Source organism: Bos taurus, chromosome 1 (genome assembly GCF_002263795.3).
Source record: "Bos taurus isolate L1 Dominette 01449 registration number 42190680 breed Hereford chromosome 1, ARS-UCD2.0, whole genome shotgun sequence".
In the NCBI taxonomy this organism is placed as follows: Eukaryota; Metazoa; Chordata; class Mammalia; order Artiodactyla; family Bovidae; genus Bos; species Bos taurus.
The window spans coordinates 129,727,764-129,740,585 of NC_037328.1; the positions used below are offsets into that span (position 1 = coordinate 129,727,764).

Here is a 12,822-nt window from a genome sequence, read left to right on the forward strand (position 1 = left end):
TCCAACTGTAAGCAGTTCACTGATCTCTTAGGAAAAAAATATATTAGTGAATCTTCAGATATTTTATATTTTTGTGTAATTCACTACTTAAATACATTTGAAGATACTTGTAATATTTGGTGGAATTACAGTGTAGTATATATGTAATAGGCTATAATTGCTTTCCTTTTCCCCCTAGGTATGCAATAAGAGAGAGCAACAGTGTTGTAAAGATATTTAAGAACTTTAAGGAAAAAAAATCATTTAAACCAGACTTTGGAGCTGAAAGTAAGTGCTATTTATATATGATACAATTTTAGAAACTTTGTAATGCCTCAAAAACATCTAAAGATCTGAAAATATTTTGTTGTTCTTTGTAGGTATCTATGGAGGCTTCTTACTGGGAGTCAGGTCTGTAAATGGTTTAGCTTTCTATGACTGGGAAAATACGGAACTCATACGCAGAATTGAAATTCAACCCAAACACGTGAGCTTCCGTCTTTGCTGTTTTGGGAATGTACCTCTTTGTGACAAACTCTGGGTCCCTGAGGCCAAGAAATACCCTGGTACCCTGCTGTCCCTGTCCCATTGTGATGGACATGGGGCCATTTACCTCGGGATTGCTTTTAAAAGGAGGATTGGGGTATTTGAATAAGGTAGTAGATGTTGGGCTTTTTGAAAAGTATAAAGAGTTGTACAAATGCCAAGTGCTAGTCGTATTTTAAATGGCTTTAATGCTTTATAGAGGAAAAGTCAATGAGTTCTTCACGTGGCAAGACCTGCAAGTCTCCCACTCAGTTCAGAAAGCCTTTGCCTATGTTATCTGATAACGGCTGTTTAAACTTTAGGTGGCCGTTCACCAGTGATGGTTTTCTACCTTTAGATCTGCCTGCTTCTTTGAGAGCTTTCATTGTCAGGAAGTTATCTCTGGAGACAGATATCTCCCAGGGTCCTGGTTCTGATTGCTAGTGTCTGCATTGTCTCAGCAAGGGAGGCATCATCCTCAAGGGGGCAGACATCGGTTCCTGAAACCAATTGATGAGAAAAAGTACTCTATTTTATCTATAAAACATAGATGTTCATATGTACATACATGTTATGTGTTTGTATACTGTGTGTATGTTTATGTATTACATAATGTATAGATGGATAGTGGGCGTCCTGGGTGGCTCAGTTGGTAAAGAATCTGCCTGCAACGTAGGAGACCTGAGTTTGATCCCTGAGTTGGAAAGATCCCCTGGAGAAGGGAATGGCTACCCACTTCAGTATTCTTGCCTGGAGAATTCCAGGGACAGAGGAGCCTGGTAGGCTACTGTCCATGGGGCCGCAAAGAGTCGGACACGACTGAGCAACTTTCACTTTCAGATGTGTAGTATCTGTGATATTAAAACTTCATAAAGGAAAGTGGGAAAAAAATGCCTAAAAAAGGTTTGGTGTGGGGGTCATAATGGGGGTGGGAGGAGGGAGAGACATTGTTGTAGAGCAGCTAGAAATAGTCTGTACTCCTCTGAATCTCACTTACTGCCAGCACTTACTGCCAGCACTCCTTCCTGCCTCCCTAGGGCTTTCCATTTCTGTAAATAAAATAGCAGCGCCCTGTCCAACCTCCCAAGTGTGTGTGTGTGTGTGTGTGTGTGTGTGTGTGTGTGTATCAGATTAAGTGCTTACTTTTTATTCTAATGTAAGAAGATAAATCTTGTAGGAAACAGCATATGCATTTTGTCACATTCACATAGACTCCAAAATCATTTATCTGTGTTTTTGTTTGTCATGTCACAGATTTTCTGGTCTGACTCTGGAGAGCTAGTCTGTATTGCAACTGAGGAGTCATTTTTTATCCTTAAATATCTGTCAGAAAAAGTCTTGGCTGCACAGGAAACACATGAAGGAGTTACTGAAGATGGCATTGAAGATGGTTTTGAGGTAATTGCATCAGTGAAACTTTAGCTTTGTTTTTAAACGAATTATGTACTTACAGCTGAACTTCACTCAGTGTAACATTTTATTGTAAATTAGGTTTGGGAAAACTTAATAAACACTTAAGGAGTTATGGTAAAATGTGGAAATTAAAGTCTTGGCTCAAAGATCAGGGTCTGAAAGTATTTGTTAAAAGAGATTTGTGCTTTGATTATAGGAAATCTTTAGACCAGCTTTGACAGTTTTTCAGTAAGGAAGTTAGAAGTTGTTACGGTCCTAAGACAGTTTAGTCAGAGTTATTTAAAATGGGTTTTCAAGCAGAGGGAGCCTATCCTGGTACTCTCTGATGACTTAGAGGGGTGGAACTTGGTGAGGAAGGGATGGAAGCTCAAGAGGGAGAAGATATATATATTAATTATGGCTGATTCACTTTGTTGTACTGCAAAAACCAATACAATATTGTAAAGCAATTTTCCTCCATTTAAAAAATAAATTAAGAGTCTGTAATTATCTTTAAAAAAATAAATGAACTTCCAAATATAAAGATAAATCATCCATGGTAGAGGTGTCTTAGAAGATTTTGTGAAATACTTATTATGCCAGTCTCATGTATGTTAGGAATTTCAATCAGCACTTTCTTAGATTATAGCTTTAACTCAACGGTAAGACTTTATAGATGCTCATTCAGGAATCTGTTCTTAAATGAAGAAAGAAGATAGACATTCCAAGAAAGATTTTCTTTCTTGAAATAGGATTCTTTCTTTGCATCTCTTTTTCTATCCATCACCCCTAATTACATTCAGTTTTTTGTTATTGAAAGTTTGTTATTTGTTGTTGAATAAGATAATAACAGGCTTCATTTTCTTTCTGTAGGTTCTTGGTGAGATTCAGGAAATTGTGAAAACAGGGCTGTGGGTAGGCGATTGCTTCATTTACACAAGTTCTGTGAACAGATTAAATTATTATGTCGGAGGAGAAATAGTCACCATTGCCCACTTGGACAGGTAGCTGACTATCGTTTTGCTTTTGTTTTTAATATCCTAAATTTAAAAGTATACTTTAAAAATAAAACCAGTTGCTGGCTTGTAACAATGATAGGCCTGGTTTTTCAGTGTTATGGTTTTAATAGGTGGCAATTTGCTAACTAAAACTGCGTCAATCAAATGAAAAGATTTTGAGCAAGAAGCAGAGGGAAGAAGGGAGAGAGAGAGTATGTACTGATCTGGGCTTAATTCTAAATTAGTTTCCATTTCTCTTACAGGACAATGTATCTCCTGGGCTATATTCCTAAAGACAACAGGCTTTATCTGGGGGATAAGGAACTGAACATCGTTAGCTACTCCCTGCTGGTTTCAGTGCTGGAGTACCAGACAGCCGTCATGCGGAGGGACTTCAGCATGGCCGATAAGGTCCTCCCAACCATCCCGAAAGAGCAGAGGACCAGAGTTGCACACTTCTTGGAAAAGCAGGTAAGGGGGGTTGTTTGTTTATTTATGTGTGTTTTTAAAGCCAGCAATTTGAAAGAATGTTTGTATGAGTTTGAACTTTCTTTATTGTCACTGTAATTGTTTCCTTATGGCAGTGGACTTTCTCTTATAAATTTAGGTCACTTATTAATATGCTTCCTTCTCCTTTCTCATTGTCCTTCATATCCCCTTTATATGTTGAAGGTGATTTATTAGTCTTCCCTTTCTCTAGACTTCTTTTCCATTCTATGAGTATTTTCATTTCTATGCTGTATTTTTCTCTATCCTAGCTAGCTTCTCTCTTTCTGTAAAATACACATAAAATTTATCATTAGTGATGAGCGTTTTCCTTAAAGTAGCATTTTTATAATCAGAGTTTGTTTATTCTTGAAATATAGTTGATTTACAGTGTTGTGCCTGTCTGCTGTATATGACTCAGTTATACACAAATATACATTCTTTTTTTATAATCTTTTCCGTTGTGGCTTATCGCAGAATATTGAGTATAGTTCTCTGTGCTGTACAGTAGGGTGTTGTCTATCCATTCTATACAAAATGGTTTGCACCTGCCAACCCCCTCCTAGTCTATCTCTGTCCCTCTCCCCTCCTTGGCAACCACAAATCTGTTCTCTATGTCTATGAATCTGTTTCTGTTTCTTAAATAGGTTTTGTGCCATATTTTAAATGCCACATATAAGTGATACTATGTGATATTTGTCTTTGTCTTTCTGACTTACTTCACTTAGTATGATAATCTCTAGATCCACTGGCATTATTTCATTCTATTTATGGCTGTGTAGTATACCATTGTATCTATGTACCACATCTTTATCTAGTCCTCTGTCGGTGGACATTTCAGTTGTTTCTGACTCTTGTGAAAAGTGCTGCTTTAAAATCCAAGTTATGTGCACAAAAGCTTTGGAAGGCTTAGGAGAACACAGCCCTCTCCCTTCGCTCATTTACGCTCCCTAGTGGTAATCACTTAATTCTTTTAGCTGACTGTTGGCATTTATTTCCACATGTCTAACATGCTTATTATGGAGAAGGCAATGGCACCCCACTCCAGTACTCTTGCCTGGAAAATCCCATGGACGGAGGAGCCTGGTAGGCTGCAGAGTCGCTAAGAGTCAGACACGACTGAGCGACTTCCCTTTGACTTTTCACTTTCATGCATTGGAGAAGGAAATGGCAACCCACTCCAGTGTTCTTGCCTGGAGAATCCCAGGGACGGAGGAGCCTGGTGGGCTGCCGTCTATGGGGTCGCACAGAGTCGGACACGACTGACATGACTTAGTAGCAACATGCTTATTATATTGCTGTTTCTCAGTTTTAGGTATTTTTTGGGACCTCCCACTCTGTAGAAAATGAAGAATTTATCTTTCTTTCACTCCCCCTGCTTCAACAACCTACATGCCACTTAAATCGTTACATCATAATTTTGATTAGATCAGTATCCATTGTTTATATTATTATGACTATTTAAACCCTGTTGACAGCTGAGCCATATTATAGCTTCCCCTTTTTTCAGTTGTTTTCCCTGAGTTAATAACTGATTCTTTTATTAACGTTGCTTATTTCTCTATGTGTTTAGGGTTATTCTTCCTACTCTGCTGCTTCTCCAGATTTCCTTGCTATCTCCTTTCAGTGTGTTCAGTCTCCTTCAGGCTCAGCTGACTTTTTCACTCATCATGAGTATCCCCTCCCCATCATGTTGGGGCCTCCCTTCGTCTTGAGCCATTGTTTCCTATATCCCCTATCTTCTTTCCTGGCTTACTCCCTCATTTTGCTGGAGTATGTCCTTCAGTAGTTTTCTGAGAAAAGGGTTTTTTATTGATAGGAAGTAAATGTTTTTGTGACCTTGAATATCTGAAAGTGCCATTGTTCTACCCTAGAACATATTTGGCCACTTAACTGGATATAGAATTCTAAGTTGGAGATAGTTTTCTCTCAGAATTATAAAAAAAAAAATTCTATTTTGTCTTCTGGTTTCTAGTTATTGTTGAAGTCTAAACCATTTATATTCCTGAGTCTTGGTGCCTGATCTGTTTTTTCTCTTTGGAAGCTTTTTGGATCTTGCTCCTGTTGTTCTGTAATGTTATCATGATGGTGGGCCCTGGCTTAGGAGTCAGTCATCATTCATTCTGCTAGGTATTAGATGAGCTGTCTTAATTGGAAGCGCATTCCTTCATTTTTGAGAGATTTTGTTGAATCATGTTTCTGTTGATTTCCTTCCTATGTTTTCCATATCCTCTCTGTGGAACTGTTGTTCAGATGTTGGACTTCTTGGCACTGGTTTTCTCATTTTGTTATTCTTGGACTTTTAAAATCTTGTTTATTGATCAGAGTTTCTCTTCATACCCTCTGTTAGGGTATAAGTGATAGTTGGAGTTTTCCTTTTCCCTTATTGGTATGCTTTCTTCAGATTACTGTTACTGGTCCTGCTATTATTGGTTTGATTTCTGTCTTTCCTTTTAAAGATTTTCCTCAGGTATCTGATGATCTTTGAGCACTCCTTTAAGAGTGGAGGTCTAAGAAGCAGGTCAAAAGATCTGAGTTCATGGGTGAACTTATTGAGTATGAACTTAAAATATGTGATGTGGCTGGGCCAATTGATTGGGAAACCTCAATGTCAGTTTCTTCATGTAATGAATTTGTTCATTTAGTAAATTTAATGAGCACTTAATATTGTACCAAGCACTGCCCAGGCTGGCATATGACCCTCATTGATATTTTAGTATTTTTAAGTCTAGCCCCTTTGGTTAGTTTACAGAGAAGCTCCCCAGTCACCATCATTCTGGGGGTGGGGGTGGGGGTGCGGTGGGTAGAGTACAGCTTGGTGTCTCAGTATTTAGTATTTCAAACATTTAGTTAAGTATCCATTCTCATAATCTCCTGTTTTCCTTTTGCCACTCGGTATTCCTTCTGGGTGTGTAGGTATCCCTCAGGCTGGAGACCCTCTAGTTTACCTTCTGTAGACATCAAGCCTCGTCTTCCATGTGTGTTGAGAGGATGTGGGGAGGCGTGAGGACCTGGGGTGTCTAACTGCTTCTTATATAGACCTAGGCAGTTTGATTTCTTTGCTGGCTTTAACACTGCCCTTCACGAGACACAGCTGAGGTGTGAATTGAGTTATTTCTATGCTGTCTTGACTCCTGGTTTAGTCTTCTCTGGTGTTTTAACTGAATGTTTATTTCAGTAAGTTTAACTCCTTCACCAGCTTTCAAGCTTCACAAAGTGTTGTTATTAAGACTGATTTCTCCTCTGTCTTTTTATGTGTCCTTGGGAGTTTGTGCTTTAAAGAAGAATCCCTTTAGTGTCATTTCAGTGGAGATTGGTGGAAAACAAAAGTAAACATATATAGTCCACCTCATTTCATTTGCTTCGCCCTCACCTATATATGACTAGTACTATGGATTATCTATCCTCCACTCTTGGATTGTATGTTGTCTGCATTAGTGCTAGGGGAGAAAAGGAGTAATGCAGATTATTCAGAATTTCTTGTTACCTTGTACCTCAGGGGTGAGTGGAGGGAGGGGCAGCTTGTATAGTCTGGGAACTTATTTTGAACACAGTGATACAGCCATGCTGACTATTTAGTGAGACAGAACTGTCCAATTTCTGCATCCTGACTTAACAGCATTCACCTTCAGTCTGAGGAAGTCTTCTGCAGCTTGAACTTTTTGTCTCATTATACCAATCCCCTGGAGCTGAAGAACTTGCCCATAGGGCAGACCCCATCAGCACCGTGTTGTGGGAGAAGCTAATATAGTGATTATAGTAGTTGGCTTAAAAGCTTGTTTCTGATGGCTGACTGGAGCATGGGAAGGAGGTTTTAGACTTCTGCCCTCTGGAATACTTGCTGAAGAGTAAACTGGACATGAGACCAACAGTAAAGGCATAGGTAACACCCAGGCAGTGTCTGGACCTGAAGGCAAAATGTTTGCTAAATGACCTGCGGATGATTGAAAATCGTAAAGTTTTACATTTGATTTTCCTTTCTTTGAGGCCCAGGACTAGATCTCTAAGGCCCAGCTTGGGCAATTACAGACAGCTAGGTGTAAACTACTGTGCCTTTTCTTTTTTAAATGGTTCTTGTCCAGTCAACTTTCTAGAATCATTTTTGATATTTACTTTTATACTTCTAAATTTTACTAGTTGTTGTTTTACTTGAGTTTATCAAGCATTGGTCAGCTTCCATGCTTAGAAAACAGGCGTGCAACTGAATTTTGTCTTTCCTGTATGTTCTTACCAGTTGATTTAATGGCTCCTTAATTTTTCTGTCTTCTTATTGAAGAGTAGTTGTTGTTATTGTTACTTTTGTTTAAGTAACAGGGCTTCCAATGTCGGCAGCGTATTTAGTTTTGAGGGGAAAATGGATTATTTGCCATGTGTGTGCACTGTATATGTAGACTACACACACAGGTTTTGCTGTACATAAACACACACACATATCTTATCTGTTCAGGGCTTCAAGCAGCAAGCTCTTACAGTTTCCACAGACCCTGAGCATCGCTTTGAACTTGCTCTTCAGCTTGGAGAACTAAAAATTGCATACCAGTTAGCAGTGGAAGCAGAGGTATGTACTAATTTATCATTTTTTGTAACTGATGGAAAGAAAGGTCAGGAGATATTTGTATGTGTTTAGTGTAAGTTGTGTTATTTAACTTTTCTGAAATGCAAATTAGTAACTAATTTTGGTGAGGTTATTGCCTCTCTTTGGTCTTTTTAAAAATGATTAATTCTATATTCTTATTAATATATTCTTAGCATTCTAATTTAAGCTAAAGTTTTTTGTTTTTTTAATCTTAACATGGGATCTATTTTGGAAGAGAAGAATAGCTGGAAGATAGTAGATAAAGGAATCTGGAACTCGCAAATAATGCAGACAAGCAGTAATGTGTCAATATCCCAAACTAGTGAGGAAGATGTTAGTTTTAAAGAAGGGTTCTGACATTTTGAGACAATTTAATGACATTTTTATGGATCGTATATTGAGGGCTCCAGTTATGGTTCAGTCTAGCTTTTACAGGTGAATTCATTTCAGATGTACTAAAGAAATTTTAGCTATGTTAAGATTATCCAAATGAGCAGCATTTTATTTGATTTCTGAGACACTACCAAATGACAGAAATAATATTTATTATTAAATATTTAAGGACATAAAATCTTTTTTTCTATTCTTTTTTAAAAAAGGGTTATAAATCATTCCTTAAATTACAATCTAATCACCTGAAAACTTATTAGTTTTAGTTTCACTATATAATTACAAGATAAAAATATAATGGGCTAATTATTCATACAGCATTAAAATTGATTTGTGTTTGAATTAATTTTGTGTATGTGAATAATTTCCATTTCCTAATTACATATTTTGTCATTCCGTTCTTATTTTGATTGACAGAACCAACTTAACAAGCACAGCTCAGTATACATAAAACATGTATTTTATAATTATAGAAAATATAAAATTGTCAGCACAGTAATGCTCAGATTAACAGAATAATGTTGGTATTGGAAATTCAGATGTTGATTTAAAAGATATTTTAATGTGGAAACTCTTTCTTACAGTCAGAACAGAAGTGGAAACAGCTTGCTGAACTTGCCATTAGTAAATGCCAGTTTGGCCTAGCCCAGGAGTGCCTGCATCATGCACAGGACTATGGGGGTCTGCTGCTTTTGGCCACTGCCTCTGGTAATGCTAGTATGGTGAACAAGCTAGCAGAGGGCGCAGAGAGAGACGGCAAGAATAATGTGGCATTCATGAGCTACTTTTTACAGGGCAAGTAAGTATTAACCCACGGTCTAAAGGCAGGCAGAGTAATGAGAAGCACTGTCTGCACTGACTTTTGAGGGTGGTCTTTCGAGAGCAACGTGAAGAGGAAGCCCTGGAGAGTGCACTGATGCCTGGCCAGGGGGTATTGCTGGTAGGAGCAGGCAGGGGGACAGGGCTGCTTCAGCAAAGGATGCTTTTACCACAGTTTGTCTAAATGTTTGAGCAGAGTTGAGCTTCAGAGAAGAGAAATGTTAAACCCCTTTCTCAATAGCCCTGCCACTTCCTGGCTAAGGTATTTTATTTAATGACAGCAAGAGGCTGTCATTTGGTACCTGAATGGCAGGTGATTTTGCCCAAATTGAATAATTCTGATCTGTTTACAACAAAAAATCCAAAAGGGGGATCAGGATGCTAGTTACTAGTTACTAGCTAGTTACTTTTAGATTTGCATTTAAAGCATTAAAATGTCATATATTTTCAAAAGTGTAGCAGTTAGTACATATCAGATCTTTTCATTAGTTGACCATTATGAAATAAAATGCAAAAGTATTCATTAATTTTGCCTTACAGACTTTCTGAACCTCACAGTTCATCATAAAAACTTTGAATGTGTATGTATTTTATACCAAAGTTTTTATGATGAACTGTGAGGTTCAGAAAGTCTGTAAGGCAAAATTAATGAATACTTTTGCATTTTATTTCATAATGGTCAACTAATGAAAAGATCTGATGACACCCTACTCCAGTACTCTTGCCTGGAAAATCCCATGGACGGAGGAGCCTGGTGGGCTACAGTCCATGGGGTCGCTAAGAGTTGGACAACTGAGCGACTTCACTTTCACTTTTCACTTTCATGCATTGGAGAAGGAAATGGCAACCCACTCCAGTGTTCTTGCCTGGAGAATCCCAGGGACGGGGGAGCCTGATGAGCTGCCGTCTCTGGGGTCGCAGAGTCGGACACGACTGACACGACTTAGCAGCAGTAGCAGCAGCAGCATGCATACATTTATATACCTGTGAGAAAAGGTCTGGGCTTCCCTGGTGGCTCAGTGGTAAACAATCTGCTTGCCAATGCTGGAGACATGGGTTAGATTCCTGGGTTGGGAAGATCCCCTGGAGAAGGAAATGGCAACCCACTCCAGTATTTTTGCCTGGTAAATCCCATGGACAGAGGAACCTGGTGGGCTTCAGCCCATGGGGTCGCAAAAGAATCCGACACGACCGAGCAACTTAACAAGAATAGGTCCACTGTTTTTTGGCTGCACTGGGTCTGTCGCTGAGCAGGGGCTTTCTCCAGCTGCAGTGCGTGAGGACCACTATAGTTGTGGTGCACTAGCTTCTCACTGTGATGGCTTCTCTCACCGGGGAGCAGGGACTCTAGAGCATGGGGGCTTCAATAGTTGTGGCACATGGGCTCAGCTGCCCTGCAACACGTCCCCCCTGCATTGGCAGGCAGATTCTTAACCATTGGCCCACCAGGGAAGTCTGGTTCTACTTTTCTTATCAATTATTCAAAAACCCCAAAAATTCTGAAGAGAGTTATTTGGTGGCATAATCAGACCTAAACTCTTAAGTTGTTAGTTGTTTTTAATGTTTTTATGCCACTTGGTATGTTTTTATTGTATTTAGTAGTCACGTGTTTTTTGCAGAATATTAACGTTTGTGTCTTTGGTGCTGAGGATATTATGTAATATATGGCATATTACTTTGTAATATCCAAGTATTACCTTTTTAAAATTAAAAAAAAATTCTTAATTCTAAAACACAGTATCCACTTTATCAAACTTACACAGGAAAAAACTGAAATAAAGAGAATGGACACTTGGATATTTTCCTACTGGGCACCACTGCATTGTCTAGCACTGTTCATCTTAGAGATGCTGCCCTCAGTAATATACTTGAGAAACGAGTTTCTCCTCTGTATCTCCTGAAGCCCTTAAATGTGTTCGTATCAGCTACCTTGTCTTAAAAAGCCCCTTTAGTCTGCCTAGGACAGTTAAGCAGATTGAAAATGGTCACAAAAGCTATCTTATTTCTCACACTCCTGGAGTCCATTATGTAACTCACAGGTGATAAGTTAATGGCTCAGTGACAGAAAAGAGGTATACATGTGGGAGCTGGAGAGGGAATGCTGACTTTGCAGCACTAAATTCACATTTCTCTAATGTGCTAAGTGCCATTATTACGGCGTTTATTCATGGTAACAGTGCCTGTCTTTAATCTGTAGGCTTGATGCTTGCCTGGAGCTTTTGATTAGAACTGGACGACTGCCAGAAGCTGCCTTCCTGGCACGGACTTACCTACCCAGTCAGGTTTCAAGGTACAGACTTTTCATTTTGGGAGGAAATATTTCAGATAAAAACAGAGTCCTTACCAATCTCCCTTTGGTTCCATATCTGTAACAGGGTGGTGAAACTCTGGAGAGAAAACCTCTCAAAAGTCAATCAGAAAGCAGCAGAATCCCTTGCTGATCCAACAGAATATGAAAACCTTTTCCCTGGATTAAAGGAAGCCTTTGTTGTAGAAGAATGGGTGAAGGAAACGCATGCCGACCTATGGCCGGCCAAACAGTACCCACTTGTCACCGTGAGTGCCTGGGGCGCCTGATTTTGCGTAACTGCAAGTAGAAGGGCATTCACAGCTTAAGGTTTTAAACTGTACTACATACGTTCTGATTTGATTGAGAGCTAGTATTTGGGATTTGGGCTAAGTTCATAGATGAATTATGCTTTCAGAATATTTCATTCCATCATTGCTTCATTCCCTGATAGCCAAATGAAGAAAGAAATGTTATGGAAGAGGCAAAAGGCTTTCAACCCTCAAGATCTGCAGCTCAGCAGGTCAGTAGACTGCTACACAAGATAGTCTGGTTGAGATTTGTTGATTTTAAGTACCATCTCCCACTTCCTAATCCCGATCAGTCTTCCCTTTGGCAAAAACTTCGAATTCCTGAACAAATTCCTTTGTTTTGTGGATTTTCAGGAACTTGATGGGAAACCTGCTTCTCCTACTCCTGTTATCGTGACCTCCCAGACAGCCAACAAAGAAGAAAAGGTATTGACATCATACCCAGCTTCCCGCTGGACCCCAGCCTCACCCTCTTTCCACGTGAACGTGTGCTAGCTGTGCAGGCCTGTGTTTTAAGTGATGTAATCAGTTTCAGAGCAGAGGCTTTGAAATGGAAAGATACCCCTTTCTGACTGTTGGTTTAGTTCTCTTTGGATCATGAATCACAGGTAACTCTTCGTTAACACAGTACTACAGAACTCACCCTCTTCCTTTTGTTTGCAGAGTTTACTTGAGTTGGAAGTAGATTTGGATAATTTGGAAATAGAAGATATTGACACAACAGATATCAACCTAGATGAAGATATTTTGGACGACTAAATAATATTTCCCGTTTACTCAACTAAACAGATGATCATTATGGACAGGTATCGATCGTCACCCTGACCACCATGCTTTGGACTCTGAGAAACTCCTTACATTTTTTATATGTAGACGCTGTTGCCCACTAGGAGCACAATGCCCTCATCTTCGGAGGAGTTTCTGTGCAGCATCTAAATCACTGTTCGCTTAACTAAAACAGCTGTGGGCTTTGATTTTTTTCATACTGTCATTGGACCGTATCTCATAAAATCTTTTGAAATAATGAAGATACTTCAGAGTTTCCTTTTTGCAAAATGA

General features: G+C 39.1%; 1 protein-coding gene across 1 annotated transcript in view; it reads left to right on the forward strand.

Annotated features, from left to right (window-relative positions):
- The window catches only part of COPB2 (COPI coat complex subunit beta 2), a 33,002-nt gene extending 20,215 nt beyond the window's left edge, over positions 1-12,787 (forward strand). The window contains exons 11-22 of the mRNA NM_174281.3: positions 179-267; positions 360-466; positions 1,759-1,902; positions 2,770-2,900; positions 3,158-3,365; positions 7,828-7,938; positions 8,931-9,145; positions 11,363-11,455; positions 11,541-11,721; positions 11,907-11,975; positions 12,118-12,189; positions 12,427-12,787. Of these exons, the coding sequence (NP_776706.2) occupies positions 179-267; positions 360-466; positions 1,759-1,902; positions 2,770-2,900; positions 3,158-3,365; positions 7,828-7,938; positions 8,931-9,145; positions 11,363-11,455; positions 11,541-11,721; positions 11,907-11,975; positions 12,118-12,189; positions 12,427-12,522 (1,516 nt within the window). The 3' untranslated portion in view covers positions 12,523-12,787. The remainder of the gene's footprint in view (positions 1-178; positions 268-359; positions 467-1,758; positions 1,903-2,769; positions 2,901-3,157; positions 3,366-7,827; positions 7,939-8,930; positions 9,146-11,362; positions 11,456-11,540; positions 11,722-11,906; positions 11,976-12,117; positions 12,190-12,426) is intronic.
- The last annotated feature ends 35 nt before the right edge of the window (positions 12,788-12,822 follow it).